At 39.0% G+C, this 25,894-nt stretch overlaps 2 protein-coding genes across 2 annotated transcripts; one reads left to right on the forward strand and one right to left on the reverse strand.

The window, feature by feature from the left end:
- Positions 1-4,206: 4,206 nt before the first annotated feature.
- LOC126377391 (uncharacterized) lies at positions 4,207-10,362 on the reverse strand. Its single transcript, XM_050025124.1, has 2 exons — positions 8,757-10,362; positions 4,207-7,248 (listed from the first exon to the last, which is right to left on the reverse strand). The coding sequence occupies exons 1-2, from the start codon at positions 9,676-9,678 to the stop codon at positions 7,169-7,171; spliced, it is 1,002 nt and encodes a 333-aa protein (XP_049881081.1). The 5' UTR covers positions 9,679-10,362; the 3' UTR covers positions 4,207-7,168.
- A 6,004-nt stretch (positions 10,363-16,366) lies between these two features.
- LOC126377425 (transmembrane protease serine 13-like) lies at positions 16,367-17,091 on the forward strand. Its single transcript, XM_050025168.1, has 2 exons — positions 16,367-16,792; positions 16,879-17,091. Exons 1-2 carry the CDS (start codon positions 16,461-16,463, stop codon positions 16,904-16,906), a joined length of 360 nt encoding a protein of 119 aa, XP_049881125.1. The 5' UTR covers positions 16,367-16,460; the 3' UTR covers positions 16,907-17,091.
- Positions 17,092-25,894: the final 8,803 nt, after the last annotated feature.

Genomic DNA, 25,894 nt, shown 5'->3' on the forward strand with positions numbered 1-25,894 from the left:
TACACAATATAGCCCTTACCTCGTACACTCATTTCCACCGACCGAGTGGTACGTGCGATCGAGTGCGGTGCAACCTTTAAGTTCCTTTTATTTTTACGTAACTACCGAAAGTTAAAACAAATACTGAGAATTATTGAGGACAGAAGAGGCAAGAAAATTGGACACCTAATAAGACATCATAGAAGGAAAGCTAGAAGGAAAGAGTGGAAGGGGAAGACCAAGAAGAGCTTACATAGAACAGATTAAAGAAAAGGTTAACGTCGTGTCTTATAGGGAAGTCAAGGAATTGGCCTTTGATAGACTGGAATGGAAAAGCTACACCGACAAGAGCGTGGCTCTTAATTGATGATGACCTAAAGTTGCCAGTTAGAAATTGTTTTAACGCTGTAATGTCGCAAATGTTTAAAAGTGTAAATATGTTCATAGACAAAAAAGGAAATAAACACGGCATGACGCATGTACCTCTTAAAGGGTAGGCAGAGGTGTAGGTTCATATATTCACACCCACTCCACGCCATGTCCAAGTCGCATGTAATAGACTGTGCCGAGGTATTTCTAGAAGCTTCTTTTCCCCGGCTATACAGGTCATATGACGCTGCAGTAGTTTAAGCGGATAAGACGCTCATTATGTGAAAAATGACCTACTAAATAAAGATACTTCGAAATTCGAATTTGGATAAATCCAACACCATTAGTTATAAAATAAAAAAGTACTAGTTATAAATGCAGATGTATTTATCTGTTTAAGTGTGGCTAAAGGTTGTCAAACACTGCCCTAAAGTTTCCGGCCAAGTAGTTAATGCCATCTGCGGCAAATCTACAATAAGTCACGTCAAAAAAAAAATAACTGCCCTAAAGATTTTATTTAGGTTTCATACATACATAAACTCACGCCTATTTCCCACCGGGGTAAGCAGAGACTATAGAATTCCATTTGCTTCGATCCTGAAACACTTCTCTTGCTTCCTCCACATTCATCAATCGCTTCATAAGTACACGCACGCCCGTTCAGAGTAGATCGTATTAAACCTTTTCTAAGGACATCTCCAATTTGGTTTTGGTCAAGATTTTATCTATCTATTTCTATATTTTTACAGCAACTACTTTTTCTTCGTTAGTAGTTCGACATAGGTAATATACTAAGTTGAATAATCAGCGAAGTAAGACTTGATAAGCCAAATTTTGGCACCGTTGCTTGTCGCGTGGACTATCAAACGCCGCGATGCATTAAGAGATAGCAAAGAGACAATGCCGTATTGTTACTACTGCTTAGCCGATCGTCGTTACACGATCATGGCGAATTAAAGTGGTCTTGTGTTCTGTAGTGGAAATAAAGCGGTGATTTAGAGAAATATTGCGTTGAGGGCGCCTGCGCGAATGTTTAGAGCATTGACGACGCATTTGTAAATTGCTATTGTGTTTCATTCAGGCGTTACGCATGTAGTAAAGGAATAATAATTTAAATAATTATATTCCTAATTTGGTAAGTGGTTATAAATAGTTATTATGTGCAGTCACTGTGGTCCTGTGATTCACTAGTTTGGTTCTCAAACGGAGAGCGCCCGTTCGATTCCCGGTACGGGACTTTCACCAATGAGTCACTAATTTATCGTAAGTGTTTCATTAATACAGTTGTCTCGACCAATATAGACGGCGATATGGCTCACCACCACGTTGAAATAACAGAAAGCTCGTTAAGGTGTGGGTACTTAGTTCATATTGTGATGTATGTACCTCTGACTACCCCAATTTGGGACGAAATCGTGAGCTTTTGTTATGTTTTTTTATAAAAACATAACATAAAAATGTTATTTCAACGCGGTGGTGAGCCATATCGCCGTGTATATTGGTCGAGACAACTGTATTAATGAAACTCTTAAGATAAATTAGTAACTCATTGGTGCTACCTTGCGTACCGGGAATCGAACGGGCGCTCTCCGTTTGAGAAACAAGCTGGTGACTCACAGGGCTACAGTGACTACACATAGTAACTATTTATAACTGCTTACCAAATTTGTAATATATTTAAATTATTATAATTATTCATTTACTACAAGCTAACGCCTGAATGAAACACAATAGCAATTTACAAATGCGTCGTCAATGCTCTAAACATTCTTACAGGCGCCCTCAACGCAATATTTCTCTAAATCACCGCTTTATTTCCACTACAGAACACAAGACCACTTTAATTCGCCATATCTTTTTATAAAAAAAATAAAAAATAAAAATATTTTATTATCGAACAACTAGATCCATTTGGTTAGTAACTTAAGAACTTAAGAACTATGTTAGAACTGTGTTATGTCACTTTACTTATTCTTAGTCTTCTTCTTCTATCGTGTGGGTTGTGAGGTGGAGTACCAACCTCATCAACCCTGGTATCAGGGTTACTATTGAGCCGCCATAGGCCCCTGACATGGCTCATGTAACGACTACTTACTTACATCAGTAGGTACGTAGTTACCGGGACCAACAGCTTAACGTGCCTTCCGAAGCACGGATCATCTTACTTACGGACAATCAGGTGATCAGCCTGTAATCCTAACCAAATTAGGGACCACAAAGTTATTTTTGTGATACGTCCCTACCGGAAATCGAACCCAGGACCTCTGGATCGTGAGCCCAACGCTCTACCACTGGACCACTGAGGACTACTGGACTTATTCATAGTGAGATGCATTTACATAGGTACAGCAAATCCACCTCAAATCCTTTCAATGGTTTTCGAAATTAGCACAAACATACACATAATACTTCCTTATTAATATATTGATAGTGTTAAGTCCATTGTGTTGTGAGGAACTGTGAATTCAGCGAAATCCTTTAAATCGTGTTGTTGAGCTAAACAAAGCGCAGCGAATTGTTTCCAACTTCGTTGTTTAATGCTACATCCGGGCTAGTTACAACTAGTTCCGATTTTAGTTGCTAATATAACTAGTTTAGTTCAGTTAGTTATAGATTTGTACCCTTGATACATAACAGCCTCCGTGGTCTAGTGGTTAGAGCGTTAGGCTCACGATCTGGAGGTCCGGGTTCGATTCCCGATGGGGACATGGTCGAAATCACTTTGTGAGACTGTCCTTTGTTTGGTAAGGACTTTTCAGGCTTGAATCACCTGATTGTCCGAAAAAGTAAGATGATTCCGTGCTTCGGAGGGCACGTTAAGCCGTTGGTCCCGGCTATTAGCCGTAAAAACACCTCCACCAACCTGCAGTGGAGCAGCGTGGTGGAGTATGCTCCATATCCCCCTCCGGTTGATTGAGGGGAGGCCTGTGCCCAGCAGTGGGACGTATATAGGCAGTTTATGACCCTTGATAGAGTCCTGATTGAGATTTCGCGTAGTTTTTCGAACATCAGAAGTCAAAGTCAAAGTAAGTAAGTAAGTAAAATGAACCCAAAAATGTCTTAAAATCGTCGTGTCTTATAAGAAACTTAAAGAACTGGCCTTTGATAGACTAGATTGGAGAATGCTACATCTTTTTTTTTGCCGCAAATGGTACTAACTACTTGGCCAGAAATGCGACAAGAGCGTGGCTCTTAAATTGATGATAATGATTGTTTTTAGCCCATTTGGTAAAACGCTTGACACTCACAATGAATTTGCACGTTCGAATCCCAGTATAGCTCTAAACCAATAATTTAGAATTTGTTTCCGAATTCATGTCTGGATTGTAAATGATCAAGTGTGAAGGAAAACTTCGTGAGGAAACACACATTCCCGAGAAATGCATTTCGGAGGTATGTGACCTAATCTGTATTGGGCTGGTATTCCCTTCGCGGGTTGGAAGGTCAGATAGGCAGTCGCTTCTGTAAAATACTGGACCTGTCAAAGTTTCAGGTTAGGTAAGCGGACCCTGTGAAGAACGGGTTAACGATAGAGACATGATGATTGTGTAATATTGTGTAAGTTAGTATGGTCATTATGGGCACAGTAAATATATTCAAATTCAAAAATATCTTTATTCAGTAGGTAAATATCTTTATAAGTAGGTAATTCAGTAGGTAACATAGTTACTGTCTAAGAAAGACATAAATAAAAGAGTTTGTGACGGCAATTTCACGGTTTATTAATTTTTTTCAAAGAGATATTACAGAGAACGTGTTGATTCGATATAATTTTAAAATGAAGAGAGAGTGAATGGTTGGAACGAATGTTACCATATAAATAATATTTTTCTTTTTTAATTAAGAATGGTTTGGCTCAATGGTTGTTGCAAACATATTCCCGAGGGCCGGGTGCTAAACTTACAACTGAAAAACTACAACTCCGACCACCTAATAATTAGCGATCTAGCACGGTGCGTACAACAGGGGTACAAATATAAAGTGCCACATAATGCGACGGAAACCGTACTAAGAGAATGTACTCAATGACAACTGCACTACGCACCCTACTATAACGCAAGAGCCATATTAACTAATATTAAGTTATACAATTTTTACAAAAATATTATGAACTTTTAGACTCTTAAGCTATGCTTATATTAGAAAAAATAAACCTTTTTTTTTTTTTTAACTATTTTTATGAGAAAAATAAACACTTTTTAAATATTATTTTCATGTTTCTATTGGCAATATACATAATTTATTAATGGCTCTACGTGACATGCCGCAAGAAGTTTTCACTTCTGCTACCCTCACCCTCTGATCGGGTCCTGAAATCAGCTTTGTAACCCTAGCCAATGGCCAGCTGAGTGGAGCAGAGCGCTCATCCTTTAAAAGTACTAAAGCACCTTCCTCTATGTTGGGTTGATTATGGTGCCACTTAGGCCGATTATTTAATAACGACAAATATTGCTTATGCCATACATGCCAAAAACTTTGCTGTATCTGTGTGCATCGTCTCCAAAATCGAAGCCTATTGGTAGGCACTGAAACACAGTCAGCCTCTGGGATGGTCGTTATCGGTCTACCTATTAAGAAGTGGCCTGGTGTTAGGCATGATAGGTCCGAAGGGTCTCTAGACAGAGCCGTCAAAGGCCTAGAGTTCAATATACCTTCTACCGATATGATGATTGTATTAAACTCTTCATAGTTGAAAATGCTGGGACCAATTATCCTTTTAAAATGAAACTTTGCGCTTTTAACGGCGGCTTCCCAGAGCCCGCCGAACGTTGGTGAATAACTGGGTATATAATCAAATTTGATGCCCTTTGAAGAGGCGAAATTAATTACGGTCGATTGATGTTGAGTAGAGCTGTGTAGCTTGTACAACTCTTTAAGAGAATTATCCGCACCTTTGAAAGTTTTGGCGTTGTCGCAGTGGATAACGCGTGGCAACCCGCGCCTTGAAATGAATCGTTTCAAGGCTGCAATGAAACATTGCGAAGTCATATCTGAGGCCAACTCTAAATGCACACTTTTGGTGACAAAACACACAAACACTATAACATAACCTTTGGAGACCACACTCCTTCGAAGGCTAGATTGCTTAACTTGAAATGGGCCACAGTAATCAATACCAACAATGCTGAAGGTACTAGCCTGGTTAACTCTATCGGTGGGCAATGAACCCATTAACTGTTCAGCACATTGAGCTTTAAAACGATAACATTTAACACATTTGTTTAAAATCTTTTTTACCTCTCGATTACAGCTTATAATCCAGTAACGCAGTGCTAGATTAGACATGGTCATTTTTGGACCCGCATGCAATAAGGCTAAATGCTCATTTAAAATAATTAAATCCGTAATGTGACAATTTTTTGGTAAAATAACAGGATATTTTTGTGAATATGGAATTGAAGCATTTTGTAATCTGCCAGAAACTCTTAATACTTTATTGTTGTCTAGAAACGGAGTCAATGATCTTAAATGAGATCCTATAGGATGCTTATTTTTAATACAATGAATTTCGTGAACAAAATATGAATTTTGTACAATATTAAATATTTTATTTTCTGTGTTTTTTAATTCTTGTATAGTTAAGTTATGTTTTAGCCTATTATTTTTATTTTTACAGTTATATGCAAATCTAAGAACCCAAGTCATTATTCTTACAGTTTTGTTCCAAGAGGAATATTTTAAAATTATTTCAGGTATTTCAGGCACAGTTGATGTCACGCTCAAGCCGACCTCCCGTGTATCGTAAGTAGGAGCAGAGCACAACAGGTGATTGCAGCTTACCAAGGATTCTACAGGCACATAATTAGGTTTAGAATGCTGTGGTGGACCATTCCACCACAGGGTGTTAGAGGCAAGCTCGGCCGGGTCACATCCGCGAGATAAGCAGTCTGCCGGATTGAACGCGCCATCAATGTGATACCAATTACAATCATTAGTCAACGACCGAATAACATTTGTTCTATTTTGTACATAAGCCTTCAAGTTTTTGTTTGACTTAAGCCAGCACAGCACAACTTGTGAATCCGAAAACATGTATTTGGCATCAATTTTAATATTTGAGTAGTTTATTCTGACTCTGTCATATAACTTCGCTAAAATTAATGCTGCATTTAATTCCAATTGAGGCACAGTCAATTTGTTTTTAATAGGAGCTATTTTAGATTTAGCACAAAGTAGAGTAGTGGTTGCACTATTGTTATGTATTACTTTTACATAAATGCAACATCCATATGCTGTTTGTGACGCATCACAATAACAATACAGCTCAACACGCTGTGCATTAGAACACATTATGTTACGATTTACACAAATAGCTGACATAGTTGTAAGTTGACAGTAAAATTGTTTCCACTGTTTTAATATTTTATCAGGTAAGGGAGAGTCCCATTTTAAGTTTTCAATCCACAATTTTTGTAAAAATTCTTTAGCTCGGACTGTGATTGGCCCTACCAGCCCGAGAGGGTCAAAGAAGGACCCTATGACACTAAGCACGGAACGCTTGCTCCAGTCTCCATGCATATTTTTGATAGGACAACCCACTTTTAACGTATCGCTTTTGACATCGTACGTTACGCCGAGTGCTTTTATAGATAAGTTTTCTTTGCAGAGCTCATGTTCATCAAAATGCTGCTTACTGATTGGAATGTCAACAAGAAGACGAGGATCACTGGCGGCCCATTTATGTAAGCTAAAGCCGGCTCGCTGAAGTAATGAAATAAGCTGATCTCTTACCTCCAATGCCTCTTTTATTGACTGACCTCCAAACAGCGCATCATCTACATACATGGAATTCCGGATCACAGCTGCCGCCCTAGGGAACTCAGCCTCGTACTGGCGTGCTAGTTCTTCCAGGCACCTTGTGGCCAGATAACTGGAGGACTTCAACCCATATGTGACGGTCTGCAATTCAATAATAATTAGGTTATTATTTTTATTTCTCCACAGAATATTCTGGAGCACTCTGTGCTCTGGGTGTAGAAAAATGGCTCTATACATATGCCTAATGTCGGCCAAAAGAACATACTCGTGAGCTCTGAATGACAGCAAAATATCAAAGAGGTCTTTTTGCACCTTAGGACCGTTCATAAGCATTTCGTTTAAGCTGGGGTGCGCCCTTGCTCGAGTATTGCCATTGAACACAACACGGACTTTATTGGTTTTTTTGTCATTCCTTATTACGGGTAAGTGCTGCATGAAATACCTTTTATTCGCTTCAGCATGGCTGAAGGGCAAGATTTTGGCATGTCCTAACTCAACATATTCGTTGATAAATGCATGGTATTTTTCTTTAAGCTGCTCATCTTTATCTAGTCTCTTTTCGATGTAATTTAATGTTTTGGCTGCAATGGGAAACGTGTTACCTAAGTCAAGCTGATCTAGAGGCCTTTGAAGTGGAAGTGAAACCTGAAAATTGCCATCAATTAACTGTACCGACTGTTTAAAAGCGGCTTCGCAGGGATCCTGCTTTACTGTAACCTCCGGCTTCGTTTCAGGTACTAGTTCAGTATTCCAAAACTTTGTAAGGAGGTGATCAAGCTGTTCATCATTGTAAGTAGTCATTGCATGCAGTGTTACTAGATTTTTATTTAAAGATGATGCATTCTCTTTGATCTCTCCTGACACAATTGAGCCAAATTCGGTGTCTATTAGGTAGAGATTGCTTCCTAATTGAATTTTGTTAGGCCGCATAATTTTGAAAAACATGTCAGCTGACAGTAAAAATGAGATGTCACCTGGAGTACCATATTCATCATCTGCAAGCACTGCAGATTTTGGCATGGGGATATTTTTCATATCAATTGCATGCTGAGGTAACGTTGAAGTTATTTGGTTCACAATGGAACAAGTCACTTGACAATTAAAATTGTTTTGAAGTGACATGAAACGCACATTGACAGCTTTTGAGGTAGTTCTGTTTTGTTGACCTAGAGCTGTAATATTTAAATTACTATTGAATGGCTTTAAATTTAACATTTTGGCAAGATCAGATTTTATAAATGAAACTTGACTGCCGCTGTCCACTAGCCCTCTAGCAATAATATGTGATTTTCCGTCTTGGCTGAAGAGCTTTGCTTTAATGGTGGGCAGCAGTACAGTGCTGTTGCTGATGTTGCTGTGCAATGAAGCTTTTGATTCACTTGCGTCCAGGTGCAATAGAGTATTATGATCTTTGCTATTGCACAAAGAGCATTTGAAATGAAAATGACATTTTTTATTGTGATATCCTAAACAAACTTTACACAAATTATTGTTCAAAACAAATTCAATCCTATCCTTTGGGCACAATGTTTGGAATTTTTGACATTTGAATAATTTGTGAGAAGGATCTTTACAAAACCTGCAAGATGGTAACTCTCTGCTTGCGAGGTTAGTAACTTTTTTATTAAATAATTGTGTGGAGTTCTTACCTTCGCTCCTTTGGCTCTCCTCGAAGCTGCTGGCCCTTCTTTCAATGAATGCAAAGAAGTCATCCAGATTTGGCAGCTTGTTATCAACACGCTCACTATGGTATGCTCTGCAAGAAAACTGATCTATTTTTCGCAACAAAATGGGTAAAATTATCATATCCCAATGTTCAGTGGGCTGTCCAAGGGTCTTCAAGGCTCCTAAATGTTGACGAGCATGAGCTATTAACTCTCGTAAATTGCTGGCAGCACCCTTCACAATAGGCGAAAAATCCAAGATTGCCTGTACATGGTTTGTAACAACGAGAAACTTATTATCATATCTAGCTTTGAGTAAAGCCAATGCCTTCTCATAAGAATCACCCGTTAAGGGTAGCCCTTCAATAAGTGACAACGGCTCCCCTTTCAAATATTTTCTTAAATAGAATAACTTTTGGATAGGTTCTAGTTTACCATTTCTATGAATAATAGCCGTGAATAGTTCGATAAACGATTGGTACTTGGTGTAGTCCTTTCCTTCATACACTGGAATGTCAATTTCAGGAAGTTTCATTGATGAATATCTGTCACTGGCACTATCACTAGCTGATGTATTTTGCTTCGACGAACTTGCCTGCGCGAGCGCCTTCTTGTAGCTTATTATCACGCTAAGACATCTCTCTTCTAGTCCATCATCGTCGAACTCGTCGTCGTCGCTCCAAGTTAAAACTTGCTTTTCTAGCAAAAGATCGTTCACGGTCAGTAAAACTTTCTCCAATAGCTGCAGCCGGAGGGTAATAGCATCCGTATCTAGAGGTCCTTTCTGTTCACGCAAAAAGTTTTCTGCTTTCGTCAATTTCGATTTGCATTGTGCCAATTGAACTTTCAGCCGTTTGTCCCGAGACGCCCTGTCTTCTTCATCCGCAATGCTTTTTCTGCGTCCCATGTTGAAAATCGCAGAAAATTCCGTAAATAATTAATATTTTTCGCAGAAATGCAGACGTATTTGTTTATCAAAACACGGGGCGAACGAACGAATGATGCTTGACATTGACAGATGAACGAACGAACAGTATCTGTCAAGAGTTGAACGGCTGAATGACTGCATTGACCGACTCGTTGATTCACGTTTGGTTATCGTTGAAGTTCGAATAATGGCGGCCTCTCTTTACAACAAGTAGATTTTCACCGGAGAAATGCGTGAACTATGTTGAGGCTTCTGTGACGATCCGTGGTATATTCCTTGACGAATGTTGGTCCAGGCCTCTTATTTCACTTCTAGCACGCCCCTTGATGATGAAATATGCGCAAAATCCTTGTAAATGGCGACTCGCACTCACGCGCCCACGAGATCGGCAATGTGCACTCGCGACGAAAAAACAGTTTTTACGATGCGCAATCACTTTACTTTTGTTTCGGCACCAATTTATGTCTAAGAAAGACATAAATAAAAGAGTTTGTGACGGCAATTTCACGGTTTATTAATTTTTTTCAAAAGAGATATTACAGAGAACGTGTTGATTCGATATAATTTTAAAATGAAGAGAGAGTGAATGGTTGGAACGAATGTTACCATATAAATAATATTTTTCTTTTTTAATTAAGAATGGTTTGGCTCAATGGTTGTTGCAAACAGTTACACTTTGAATCGTAATTTTTTACATAACGAACGTCTCATCCGCCTAAAACTACTGCAGCTTCTTGCAACCTGTATAACCGGGGAAAAGCCCTAGACGTTCTTTTAAAAAAATAAAAATAAACATAAAATATTGGTATACAATTGAGTAATTTAGCTGCCTAATATCAATTCTCAGACAGTTAATCCCATGCATTAATATCTTCTAAATAATCACTAACTTTATAATAAACTTTTTTTAAATTTTTTGTTTAACTACTGTCTTAAAACAGTTGAAAGGCAAATTCTGAATGTCAATGGGAATCTTATTGTAAAAACGTTTACATTGCCCCTTAAAAGATTTAGTAATCTTATGTAATCGACTGACTTGTAAAGCAAGTTTATTTTTATTCCGGGTATTAACAATGTGCCGATCGCTATTTTTTGCAAATAATCCTATACATATATGGGCGTGAGTTATGTCTGTCTGTATGCATCTAAAACTCAACAACAAGCTAGAATACCGTCTAAAAACTATGATATAACTAAGTTTAAACTCTCAAGTTAGTTGGCAGTTACATGCATAGTTGTTAAAGATGGTAGTACCTCGCAGCTAACTTGGAAGTGATAACATTTAACAATCTCGGAAACTTAGATCGACTTGGAAACTGACCGCTTGTTCGCACAACACAGAAACTTCGTTGTATTATTCTAATACCCTTTAGGGAATTAGTTCTATGTTCATGCAGTTTGATATTTCGATTGTCCTAACTTGCCAATGAGGCGGCCAATCAGCTCGCGACTACAACCACTTCAGCAGGGCTAACATGCAAAACGAGATAAAACTATCGATCAATTCAATCAATTTTGTTGCAGTCGATAAGATTTTTTTTCCTTACATACGTGCCGCGTGATTTTGTTCGTATTTTGACAGAACGACATGACCTATTTGGGTTTACATATTAGCATAAATGTCAAAACGACATAATTATATCGCCAGAATCGATAAAATGACCGTGACAAAATTTTATCACGTTGCGCACGGAACCCCGATACCGACCGCGACGGCGTGGTCGACGATTCCCCTCAGTCAGCTCTTCTATCAGCCTAGGGTGGAGGACGTCCACATACCTGAGAAATATGTTTTCTTAGGTATGTGACTTGACCTGTTATTGGGCTGATTTTCCCTTCAAGTTGGAAAGTCACACAGGCAGTCGCTTTTAGAAAAAAAACGGACCTGTCAAATCTTCAGGTTAAGTAAACGGACCCTGTGAAAAACGGGATAATGGACGCCGTAATAATCATCGTTCATCATTTACTTTAACTATAAAACAATTTGCTTATGAGTTTCACATCACTTCGGGCACAACAAAATAGAAGTTTAAAAGAGAGAAGGAAGTCTTTCAAATAGAAACATCAGTTAGGTAATCCTAGTGCTGTAGTAGCATTTGTTAATCAGAAGTTCTTTTATTTTTTTAATAAAGATTTAGCACTTTTTTCTTCTTTTAATATACTTAAAAGTTTTTTTATTGAATGAATTTTGCATTTTATACAAATACAATTTTGCAATTTCCCATCACTATATTTGGCTCCACTACATTAGCTTCAAATATTTCCGGCACCTGCCTATAATCAACAGAAACTTGTCGCGTTCAAAGCACCCTGATTTAGCAACAATATCAGCGATACACCCACTATACTCCTAAATTAAAACTTTATTAACTAGCGGGGCGATAAACGAACTTAGTTAGCGTTTGCGTTAGAGTGTTGGACTGGTGTTTATAATTAATTATAATTCAACCAGAGTTAGGTGAACTGATAGTAAAGCTCGTAAGTATGTAAAGATGCTTATTATAACATTAATGATTACATGTATAATAAAAATGAGGGCTATTCAATGTGTTCCCCCAGTTATTAAATAACTTGCAAGATACACCTATATTTATTTAAGTGTTGCTGTCTCAGTTTCTTGTGATCCGTGCTTCGGAAGGCACGTTAAGCCGTTGGTCCCGGTTACTACTTACTGATGTAAGTAAGTAGTCGTTACATGAGCCATTTCAGGGGCCTTTGGCGGCTCAATAGTAACCCTGACACCAGGGTTGATGAGGTTGATAATTCACCTCACAACCCACACGATAGAAGAAGAAGAAGTTTCTTGTCATTTCTTCAGCTCAGCCATAACACCTTGTAAAATGAACAAACAAAGACAAAAGGTAATATCATAACATAAACAGCCTATATACGTCCCACTGCTGAGCACAGGCCTCCCCTCATTCCACTGGAGGGGGCATGGAGCATACTCCACCACGCTGCTCCACTACGGGTTGTTGGAGGTGTTTTTTTACGGCTAATAGTAACGTGCCCTCTAAGGCACAGACTCGTCTTACTTTTCAGACAATCAAGTGCAAAGTCCTTAACAAATAAAGGACAGTCTCATACAGTGATTTTGACAATTTCCCTTATCTGGAATCGAACTCGGATCTCAAGATCGTGAGCCTAACGCTAATAACCACAGTATACCAGGTTTAAAATATAGGCGACGCCACGAAAGAAGAACACGGATTTTATTGGAACTACTTGTCAAGTCATAATTAATTTTATGAAGATCGAGGCGTGACCTTATGTATGTATTATTTACAGTGTTCGTTTTGTAATAAAAAAAAAACAATTTATTTACAAGAACACGTAAAATTACAAAAAGGTGGTAAAATAATTTACTTACATAAAAGTGCTGTGATGTGTTCGGCCTGCACGCAGGCGTACAAATATTAAAATAAAAGTTAAAATAAATAAATTGGTACATTAAAAAAAGGAAATTATTATTGAAAATTATACAAAAATCTACGTATAGAACGGCAACTCTCCGCTCCCCACCAGCGTCTGAGCTTACCTCAGCCCCCCTCGAACATAGTTTAGACTTCAACCGTATGGTGTCAGGCATCATACACACAGATGCGCGTCTACGATAATGTCAATGTGTAGTGTCTGTGTAATAAGCTTGTTTGTATGAAGCGTCCGGGGTGTGCTAAAATATTACAAAATTTAACTATTTTTGTATTTAAAATATTGTTTTGTAAACATGGCGATAGACGTCTATTTGGTTGGTCTGTCGATGGGTTGTACTGTTGGCGTGATACTATGTCATTGGAGTTCAAGTCACGTCTTGAAGGTGAGAGCTGGTCTCTGCGTGACGTGGCGCCGAATGTCCTACTGTAGCATGAACTGTGTTGTGAAGTAGATCAGTGTGTGTCGATATGTTTCTTTAAATTGATCTACTGAGTCATGTAGGGAAGTACTTATATTTTTCAACATTTTTTATTATTATTTTATTTTATTTTTTTGCACTGTCTATCCCGCTACATTTTTCATTAAATTCATAATATCCTATACCTAAAGGTTGCCTGGAAGAGATTGCTACCTTAGCAATAAGGCCGCCTGTTGTACTACCAATTTAATTATAATACTAATGTATTTTTAATGTGATTCAAGTGCAATAAAGAGTTTTTGTATTGTATTGTAGGGACATAACTCACTAAGACCCCATGGTCACTTGGCTTGCGACAGTCGCCAAAAAATGAGGGAGTTTGCAGGGTACATACATACATAAACTCACGCATATTTCCCACCGGGGTAAGCAGAGACTATAGAATTCCATGCTTCGATCCTGACACACTTCTCTTGCTTTCTCCACATTCATCAATCGCTTCATACACGCACGCCGGTTCAGAGTAGATCGTATCAAACCTTTTTTAAGGACATCTCCGATTTGACAGGTCAGGTTTTTTACAGAAGCGACCGCCTGTCTATTTTAGGGGCCTTTGGGGGCTCGATAGTAACCCTGATGGTTGATGGGGTTGGTAATCCACCTGACAACCCACACGACAGAAGAAGTAATTGATCTTATCCATGTTATAATTTCAATACCGATCCAAGCTGCAAGTAATTCAAATTCTAAATTCAAATTCAAAAATATCTTTATTCAGTAGGTAACATAGAATAGAATAGAAAAAGTTTATTATAAAAGGACGCCACACACAAAAAACATCATATCAAATTTCTACTAAAACAATTACAAAAAAACAAGACGGATGTTTGTCGAAATGATCATAAGGTGGCGGTGGACGTCCTGAGATAAAAGGACCTCACTCAGCACAAGTCGCGGCGTGAACCACGATACTGATATTATGTGGACCCTGTTTAGCCACAGTTACACTTTGAATCGTCAATTTTTACATACCGAACGTCTCATCCGCCTAAAACTACCGCATAAATCTTCAAGTGATTTGTATTTCAGCCTCAGCCTCTAATAAGGTCTAAAGTTGCAGAATATTCCTATCAAATGCTTTTATAGCAATTACATGCGCTCAAGTGCCTAATTATCTCCCGACTACTGTACACTACATCGAGCAACCCATTCAAACGGGATTCTCTCTAATTTCCACATTCGTAGCAACTTTGAAACCTTCCGCGGTGCATCCTTTACAAATCTTCCGTCTCCCTCGCACGCTCAAATTACCCAAAGTATGAAAGAGATGGCTAGTCATAATCTGTCAACAAGTGCATGCTAATTGCACACTCGTCGCAGCGAGCTGAATGCATTCGTTAATTAGACGGTGTATTAGTGATTTGAGTGCGTTCCCGGAGCGAGAGATGTTTTTTTGAATGAGGTACTTTCCAAGCTACGTTCTCCAAATAAAAATATAGATGGCCCTGTTCAGATTTAACGTGATATTAATCGGGATATATAATTACTCAAAAAGTAATCTAATGGTTGAGGCATATACATGGTGTTATTGACATCGTAACGAATACTGAGGGGAATTTTTCGTCGGAAAATTCATGTACTTTTTGTTTAAGTATTTAAATTATTTTCAATTCTACTTTTGCGACGGAAAATTCCATTTTATATTAACTCAGAATCATGGGCTCAATCATCCCTCAAAGTTTTCGTTACGATGTCACTAATAGCCTGGATAAAAATAATTGTTGCTTGTTAATTGTTTTCTATTACTTACTTTTGTTTATTCTACTTTTTAATTGTTTTCTATTACTTACTTTTGTTTATTCTAAATTGTACATTAATATGTTATAATAGTACTGTTATGAAAGGCTAGCTCGCCGGTTTATTATATATTTATATATAAAAAAAAGTGTAACTTCCTGGTTACTATCTATAAACTATGATGAAGTTGAATTACTTCTACAAACCTTGGTTTGACTCATCCAATGCAGTGGCTAGTGTATTTCATACCTTTCCGATCCCAAGTCCATACACGACGTAGGGCTGCATTGGTAACTTAAATCGCCCCTCCGCGCACATGCATTCGCTCACACACACTCACAGACACACACACATACACACACGCACTCATGTTAACACAAACACACACACTCGCACACACACATATATACACACCCACACACAAACATACACACACACTTACTCACACTTACTTTAATATTTTACTTAAACTCTGATTTTTTTTATTAATTGTTAGGTTTTCTGTAATTTTGTGCGAATTTGTGTTGCCTTCATATGGCAACACTAGGAGAAAGGGTATAAAAAGGCGTGTTTGTCTTTCATTGGGGCTTTTTTTGATTCGAGCACGCATCGAAGGCAGACGTACCATTTTGAACACGTGTACACTTGTGTTTGAGCACGCGTGCGTTTTGGAAATTTAGAGTAAGTAACCAATATACTTATTATTTATTATTTCAATGGTTGTTTTATTTATAGAGCATGTACCTGAGGCAGCTTTATGTATATCCAGGTATCCGTATGTTAGTTAATGATCATGTTACCGTGGTCTTATTACATTTCAGAAGTGGGATCGTATCCATATGTGTTAATCAGGATACACCGTTTTTGAGATATTTTACTTTGGAAATATATCTGTATAAATATATACATATAGGGTTGTCTGAAGAATATTTACATGTTCCAATGTTTTCGAGTTCCAGATTATGCCTCTTGAAGACGAGATCGTTCCACGAAGACGACTGACGAGACGAGCCGAGCCGAGCCGAGCCGAGCCGAGCCGAGCCGAGCCGAGACGAGCCGAGACGAGCCGAGACGAGCCGAGCCGAGCCGAGACGAGCCGAGACGAGCCGAGATGAGCCGAGACGAGCCGAGACGAGCCGAGCCGAGCCGAGACGAGCCGAGACGAGCCGAAACGAGCCGAGACGAGCCGAGCCGAGCCGAGCCGAGCCGAGCCGAGCCGAGCCGAGCCGAGCCGAGCCGAGCCGAGCCGAGCCGAGCCGATACAAGCCGGGAGCGCAGCCGAGCCGAGCCGATACAAGCCGGGAGCGCAGCCGGAGAGAGAGCCGGGAGTGCAGCCGGAGAGAGACGTCGCTTCACGCGTCGGCACAACGAGCGACACAGCCAACGACGTCGCGGCGAAGGGCAGGAGGTGCGACGTTCGTCGGCAGCTAAGGGAATAGAAAGGTCAGATAGCCCTACATTTTCATCTATAGATGTTCTTAATATTGTTGAATCATTAGTTAACTTAAGATCTTAACCTAATCCGAAAGCAGTCGCCACATCACATCCTTCCAGTAGTATTATGAACCATGTTACCCGAATTTGGACCCTCATCGAAAAGTCAAAAGATTGATACTTGGTTAAAGAAAGTTAATGAGTGTGCCACTGTTTACGGATGGGATGAGAACAACCGTTATCCACTTCGCAATGCAGAAACTGCAGGAGTTGGCCAGAGTTTGGTATGAAAGCTTCAATTCTATTTTGTACAGCTAGGCAGAATGGCAGCAAAAGTGGTTAGACGCATTTCCTTTTGAACATGATTATGGCCAATCCCTGGAGGATACGCTTAGGCGAAAGAGTAGGTTTGGTGAACCGCTAGAGGTTTATTATTATGAAGAATTAGCCATCGTGAACCGGTGTGACATCGAAGGGAAACGAGCCGTGGACTGCATTATCCACGGATTAAGTGACAAGACAATTAGATCCAGCGATAAGCGTTACGATGTACGCAGCCTGATCAACTCCATTTTCTGATGAGTAATAAGGAGAACCAACCGCCGCCCGATCGCTTTCATTTTAATAAAACAAAGTAGTCGACTGAATCCACAGCGGGAAGTAATAATGACAATAGGGATAAATCAGTTAAGACTTCAAAAAAAAAATTCAAGTTACAAATTATTTTGTTTTAACTGTAGGGAAAAAGGTTACCCGTATCTTAAATGCCCCAAACCTCTGGTCCAATGTACAGGATGTCGTAGGTTCGGTCATAAAATGGAAACTTGCAGTCCCTTTTTTTTTGAAAACCGTGATAATCTAGGTAACATTCCTAAAATCATGCGCATACTTACCTCTAAGTCGGGCTCAAAATATTTCAATACAGTTAGGGTAAATGACACCTCTATGATATCGTTTATAGATTTCGGTAGCGAAGTTTCGCTCATAAAACAAACAACGACACTGATTTTGGGGTAGACTTGTGATCAACCCCCGACTCCACTAAAAGTTTTGGTAGTGATTTTATTTTGTCCATGGGCAGGACACAGGTTAATTTATGCATCGACGGTGTTAGTGCGGATGTTTTGTGTCACGTGGTTGACAGTAATCTGCTCAATTGTCCGATATTAGTAGGACAGTCCTTCACCGAACAGAAGCAGGTGCTGGTATTCAAGAATGCCAACGAATTGAGGTTTTATTATGATGATGAATTCCCTTTTGCTAACGGTGGTAGTGGTGATACTGCGAGTGTAAAGGTCGTCTCCGCTTCATGCGCAAGATTGAGTGGAGAGGCGATTATCAGAGCTCGTACTGATGTTGTGATTAATTGATATGTTAGGCTTAGCGGAAGAGTCGTGGGGAAGCCAAACCGAGAATTCACGATAGCCGGCGGGTTATACAAAGTAGAGGAAGGTCAGCTCTTTGTTCATATTACCCCATTGTCAGCTTTTGTTATATTGATGAAGGTGATATTATAGGTAGATGAAATAGAGTTCAGATTGTCAATCATATTTGTACATCACCCACAGACCTCGTTGGCGAGCATTTAGGTATAGAACCTAAAGATGTTAACTTTAGCAAAAACGCTTGAAGAGCCACATAAACGACGTCTATTTTAACATTTTGAACGAATACAAGCATTGCTTCGCGCAATCATTAGAGGAGTTGGGATGTACAAATATGACTGAAATGAAAATTGAATTGAATATTGAGCGTCCTGTGGTTTACCGGCCTTACATATTGTCGCACAAGGAACGACAACAAGTAAGAGAAATGGTTGGTGAGATGATGAATGCGGGGATTGTACGAGAAATTGTATCGGAATATGCGAGTCCAATTATGTTGGTTCGTAAGAAGGACGGTAAACAAAGGCTCTGTGTTGGTTATAGGTTTCTGAATTCAATGACAGTTAAGATAAGGTACCTGATGGCAGTGATTGAAGACGAGATTGCTCGATTAGTGGGGCAGGCCTACTTTATAACTTTGGATCTGGCATCTGGATACTACCAGGTGCCTATTGCAGAAGAATCGAAACCCTTAACTTCCTTTATCACCCCAGACGACCAATATGAATTTAATCGTATGCCGTTTGGGTTGGCTAACGAACCAGCTGTATTTCAAAGGCTGATGAATAAGGTATTGGTTTCCGCTAGGTTCTCAGAAGCTACTGCTTACATCGATGACGTATTAACTTACGAAAAGGATGTAGAAGAGTGTTTGGATAGGTAAGAAAGGGTTTTACAGTTGATAGAAAAGGCAAGCCTAACTCTGAATTTGGCAAAATGTAATTTCTTACAGCAGAATTATTAACTATTTGGGTTATGATATTAGCGCTACTAGGGTGCGGCCGGCTGACAAAAAGACACAGTCAGTGTTTGATGTTCCTCGTCCCACCAGTCCACATTCCGTCCGCCAATTTCTGGGACTAGTAGGATATTTTCGGAAAATTTATAAGGAATTACGCGTCTTTATCACATCCGTTGAATAAGTTGCTCAAGAAGGATGTGGAATGGTGTTGGACTGAGGAACAAGAAGCCGCATTTGTTGATCTCAAGAGTAGTCTGATAGATAGGCCAATCTTAGCCATTTACGACCCGACCGCCGAAACACAGTTGCACACTGACGCCAGTGAAGTGGGCGTCAGTGGAATATTGATGCAGCGACGTAATGGAAACGACACCTACCATCCCGTAGCGTACTATAGTCGCCAGACATCTCCAGAAGAGAAAAGGTTTATAAACTTGAGACTCTTGCTATAGTAAGTTCGCTCAAAAGTTTCGGGTTTATCTTCTGGGTCAGAATTTCAAAATCATGACCGATTGTAGTGCGTTGCGCTCCATGCTTTCCAAACGTGATTTGGTTAGACGTATTGCCCGCTGGTGGCTGTTTTTGCTTTTTGAATATCGTGCTGGCACGAAAATGTCGCACGTGGACCTTCTATTTCGGAACCCAATTGAGGATCTTAGTTCAATGGAAATTGACGCTGGTCTTTACCCGACGGTTATGTCAATCAATGAGGGGGACAGGTTGTAGACTCTTCAATTAGGTGATAGTGAACTGGGTCGCATTCGGGAATTTCTTACCACTGATATTGATGCAGATGGGTCAAAGTACATAACAGAAAACTAATTCAAATGAGGGCCTATTCCACGTAAACGAAAAGTCGAGGTGCCTTTTCACACCCTGTACATCAATCACCTTGGACCTTTTTGTGCGATCAAAGAGAGGAAAACTCTTACCTATTGGTAGTCGTAGATGCCTTTACGAAATCTAAATTTATCAGGCCAGTCAGAAATACCAAAAACAGTTACAACAACGCGAGAATTAGAAGATATTTTCTATACATTCAGAAACCCAGATCGAATGATTAGCGACCGCAGTACTTGCTTCACATCGTACGTGTTCAAACGTTTTGCTCGGATAAAGGTATTAGACACGTGTTGAACGCAGTTGCAAGTCCTAGGTCCAATGGACAAGTAGAGCAGTGTAATCGCACGATGTTAGGGTCGTTAACTGCGCAAAATCTTAATTTTGACAAGAACGTCTGGGATGACAAGATAGGTAGAGTCCAATGGGGCATGAACAACACCCGTCGGAAGACAACGGGACGGACTGAGGTAATGTTTGGACTTCAGATGGATGCGGAAATTAATCCTATGTTGAACGAAATAGTATGCGAAACGCAAAATTATACTTTATTGTCAGTTCGGGAATCCCTTAAAGATGTAAAAATTGACGATTCAAAGTGTAACAATGTTACCTACTGAATAAACATATTTTTGAGTTTGAATTTGTTGGGATTGATGACTACTTCATTTAACAAATCGAATGTCACCCTGGATTCACGTTAATGATGATAAAGAAAGTAGTGATGAAGATGACTGATTGTGTCATTATTATATACAATCAAAAGAAAGTAAGTAGAGGTACTGTTTGTTGGATGAAACTGTAAGATGTGTATTTAGTAATAGCTTGAGAAGGAGGGCTCATAGCTATTTAGTTAAGGTGACTTTAAATTTTGTGAGGAGGGTTTGTATACGATGGTTACAAGTGTGAGAAAGAAGGTTCACACTCAATTGCTTTGCAATAGTTCGTGAGAAAGAAGGGTTTGCGAACTATTGCCAACTTGAATAGCTTTATAATGTTATGATTATTTTAATTATCGTATATAAGAAGGAAGGGTTTGTATACGATAGTTACAAGTGTGAGAAAGAAGGTTCACACTCAATTGCTTTGCAATAGTTCGTGAGAAAGAAGGGTTTGCGAACTATTACCAACTTGAATAGCTTTATAATATTATGATTATTTTAATTATCGTATATAAGAAGGAAGGGTTTGTATACGATAGTTACAAGTGTGAGAAAGAAGGTTCACACTCAATTGCTTTGCAATAGTTCGTGAGAAAGAAAGGTTTGCGAACTATTGCCAACTTGAATAGCTTTGTAATATTATGATTATTTTAATTATCGTATATAAGAAGGAAAGGTTTGTATACGATAGTTACAAGTGTGAGAAAGAAGGTTCACACTCAATTGCTTTGCAATGGTTCGTGAGAAGGAAGGGTTTGCGAACTATTGACAACTTGAGTAGCTTTATATTATGATTATTTTAATTATCGTATATAAGAAGGAAGGTTTGTATACGATAATTACAAGTGTGAGAAAGAAGGTTCACACTCAATTGCTTTGCAATGGTTCGTGAGAAGGAAGGGTTTGCGAACTATTGACAACTTGAATAGCTTTAATGATTAGAAAGAAGAGCTGATGTTTCACCCCGTAAATGTGATTATATGTCGTTGTACTTTTAGATTTTAAGTGAAGCTTTGTAACTGTTCTCGATGAGTGTGGAATCACTTGGCCCGCCGAATGTTAGGTTTGAACATTAGACGTTTTGTCTACGTGCATGAGGACATGCACGACGTCAGGATGGACGAATGTTAGGTTTTCTGTAATTTTGTGCGAATTTGTGTTGCCTTCATATGGCAACACTAGGAGAAAGGGTATAAAAAGGCGTGTTTGTCTTTCATTGGGGCTTTTTTGATTCGAGCACGCATCGAAGGCAGACGTACCATTTTGAACACGTGTACACTTGTGTTTGAGCACGCGTGCGTTTTGGAAATTTAGAGTAAGTAACCAATATACTTATTATTTATTATTTCAATGGTTGTTTTATTTATAGAGCATGTACCTGAGGCAGCTTTATGTATATCCAGGTATCCGTATGTTAGTTAATGATCATGTTACCGTGGTCTTATTACATAATATTCTTTTTTTTTCTTTCTTTTCGCGTTTATTGCTCAGTTTGCTAAACATAATTATTCTTGCAGAAACATACTCCTTAGTATCCATATTTTTTCTGGAGGTGGAGGCCTGGAGCCTATAGTACAGGGTAACCTAGTTTACGCTCCAGCCTCCACAAACATATGTTAAATAAGTCAAAATGTAACTTATTACTATTATGTTGTGGAGGTAATAAACGATTTTTTATTATTATTATTTTTATTATTATTTTATTTAAAAGTTTTTGGTAATAACAAATGTTCAGGACCTCTGCGATACAGGGTTTCCCTAGTGCGGGGTCCACCAGTAATGTATACATGTTTAAGTTTTTTGATAAATAAACATATTCTATTCTATTCTATTCTATTCTAATGAGTCTGAATTGGCTGTCTGAGTTGGCTGGATGCGGGCAGCGCAGGACCGATCGTCGTGGAGATCCTTGAGGGAGGCCTATGCCCAGCAGTGGGCGTCGTACGGCTGATGATGATGAATGAGTCTAACAGAAAGCACTAACCGAACTCCTGCGATGCCGTGCGCACTGAGCTTGCCGGGCCCGGCGTATGTCTTCAGAAGGTTTGCCTACTCATATAACACAATCTTAGCTATCCAGGGGCTGCACTCCAGCAAGTATTTTCATCACACTTCCCTTGTTTCCGTAACAAAACAACATCGCACACGACGAGATAATTTTTTGAAGATGTTTACTGGTGTGTGCAATTTGCAACTGCCTTCAAAGCAATGTGTCAACAACTATCAATTGACAAGAAGATCTCATTCATTAGATCGTCCATAATGAATTTAGCGCTGATTGTGGCGCCACCGAAGAAACGGAATAAATGCAAACTATCATGACTCGTAAAAAATACGAATAATCGAAAGAAAATCAATCCTGATTCCAGAAATATAATTATTTTTGTAGGATAATCTGTTTCATTACGGACCATTGCTTATAATTTATTTTGGATCAGATATGTATATGATACATGATCATGAAATATGATAATTTCATGAAATTGTGGAGCATATCATGAAATGATCAATTCTAAGATCTGGCCAAGACATGTACCACATAAAATCGTTGTCAAAACCAGAATATCCGGCAGTCGTATAAACATATTCCTCGGGCTCCTATCTTAGGAACGAAGCACTCTCAAATCGGAATTGAATTCGTATTGAAGCGGGTATTCGGACGCCTCTCGCTTATTCGATTTGTTGCCACTACGAGATTCGAGTTTAAAATACTTCGGAATACATCCAGAATAGATTTACGTGAATAGGACTTCCGGATGATAGGGACGTGAGCTCATAGAACAGCTTCTTTGAATTGTTAATGTACCTTCAAAACGGCAAACACTTTCGAGCCTATAATCCTTTTTCAGACAATAGTATTTTGTCTTTTGTGGCGAGGTTGTGAGGCGGCCAGGGTCAGGGTTATTACTGAGCCAAGGCCCTTGACATATATCATGGCTAACTTGCCTTCCGAAGAAAGAATTATCTTGCTTTCGGAGAATCATGCGATCAGCTTGCAATGTCCTGACCAAAGTAAGGACCACAGAGGCTGTTTCTTCTGACAATCTATCTTACTTCGCTGCTACATTATATACTTACCCTGACACCTTTTATATACTTACCTATTCACTCAAATATAAAAAAATATATAATTTGAAATCAATAATAACTATTAATAAGTAATATCAATAAATATTTCACACACACATAACAAGTATTACACAGTTGGCTCGACCATTATAGACGACGTCTACCTACGTTGGTCTAACAGAAAGCTAGTATGTAATATATTTACACTTAAAATACAAGTTCATAACAATTGATCCAAATTCTGAGTCAGTAAGCACGCGAGTACCACCAACACTTCATTACACGATACATCAACATTTGTGACGAGTGGAGTCACACAGATTATGAACTTTCGTGAACTAAATTCTCGCTAAACAGTACAGTAGTGTAACTACACCACTATTAATAGTGTAACTACACCACTATTAATAGTGTAACTACACCACTATTAATAGTGTAACTACACCAACAATAATAGTGTAACTACACTGCTAATTTATTATACTTATATTTGGATTACAGACTCAAGACTCAATAAAATAAACTAAACAGTCTTTATAACCCCCCTGGTCATGATCCTATCGCCCTTAAAATTAAATCATGTTAGAAAGGACACATCCCTCGATTTTCGATTTTGATGTAATGGTAACTCTATCAAAAGAAGCTAGTTGAAGCAATCCCACTCGCTAGTCTCAGACGAGGCAAATTAATAATTGGATGCATTCATTTAGTTGAATATTCAAGCTAGGGTTTCCCCTGCTATTGATTTTCTAGTTTAACTGAAATTTGGTTGGATATTGAATCCGTATTGCTTGTTCATACTCTAGTTTGGATATTAATTCTAAGAGTTACCAATTCTAAATGCTGGACTGGGAACGAACAGATAACATAGAAAACGTTCTGTTGCTTAGGTATTTTTCTCCTTTAACAACATAACATGCTAAAAAACCGGAACTGTCAAATCTTCAGGTTAAGTAAGCGGGTCCTGAGAAAAACGGAATAATGCTAGGGGGATGAATAACATAGGTAACATAAGCTCACAACTATATCCCACTGGGGTATTCAGAGATACATCCATTGCAAGATGAACTAAGTACGTAGAGCGGATGAAAGATAATAAAATTGCGAAAGCGGTGTATAAAGCGAAAGTTGATGGTAGGGCTGGCAGAGGAAGACTTAGAAAGACGTATATTGACCAAATAGGAGATGTCCTTAGAAAAGGTTTATTACGTTCTTAGGTCCCCAACATAAGACAACCCATTTTTCCCATTTTTAGGTCATATCCCCATTTTTAACGCGGCAAAAAGCCGTTATTATGTGTTTCAATTAAAGTTTAGTACGTTTTACTCTGAACCGGCGTGCGTGTATGAAGCGATTGATGAATGTGGAGGAAGCAAGAGAAGTGTGTCTGGATCGAAGCAAATGGAATTCTATAGTCTCTGCTGACCCCGGTGGTAAATGTATGTATGTATGTATGAACTAAGTACTTACACCTCACCGATCTTTTAGGTTGACCAACGATAGGTGGTCCTTTAACATAACATAATAGCCTACAAGATACTGGGCAAAGGCCTCCCCTTCCTCTTTCCATTTGTCTCGGTCCTGTGCGTACTCCGGCCAGTCCCTCCGGCAAGCGTCCAAGTCGTCAAGACATCTCTTTGTACATACTTTGTACATTGTAGCCGATTCTTTGTAACGTTCATAAAGGTCAATGACATTTTCCAACAGAGAACCATTAATGCAAACAGAATAAATCCGAGTCCAATCTTACGTATCGTAATATCCGTTTATCAATCAATTTACATATCGAATCCTTGCATTAATATTAACCGGCTTCGAATGTAGGACGGACAGTGAGGGATTCGCTGTAAGGTTTCTGTATTCATACTCACACAAACAACCTCCGTAGTCTAGTAGTTGAGCGTTGGGCTCACAATCCTGATGTCCCGGGTTCGAATCCCATAGGGAAGATAATAATAAACCGATGTTTAAAGTTTGAATTTCATTTCGTTGGTTTCGCGTAGTTTGTTTATTCCTATAAGTATTGAAATATAGAATTCATGGTGTTTGTTCGATTTAGTATTCTTATTATAATAATGAATCCCGGTGGGGAAAAATCACAAAAATCACTTTGTCCCTAGTTTGGTTAGGACGTTGCAGGCCGATCACCCGAGTATCGGAAAGTAAGATAATCCGCGGTTCGGAAGGCACGTTA

The sequence above is a fragment of the Pectinophora gossypiella genome, chromosome 23 (assembly GCF_024362695.1).
Source record: "Pectinophora gossypiella chromosome 23, ilPecGoss1.1, whole genome shotgun sequence".
In the NCBI taxonomy this organism is placed as follows: domain Eukaryota; kingdom Metazoa; phylum Arthropoda; class Insecta; order Lepidoptera; family Gelechiidae; genus Pectinophora; species Pectinophora gossypiella.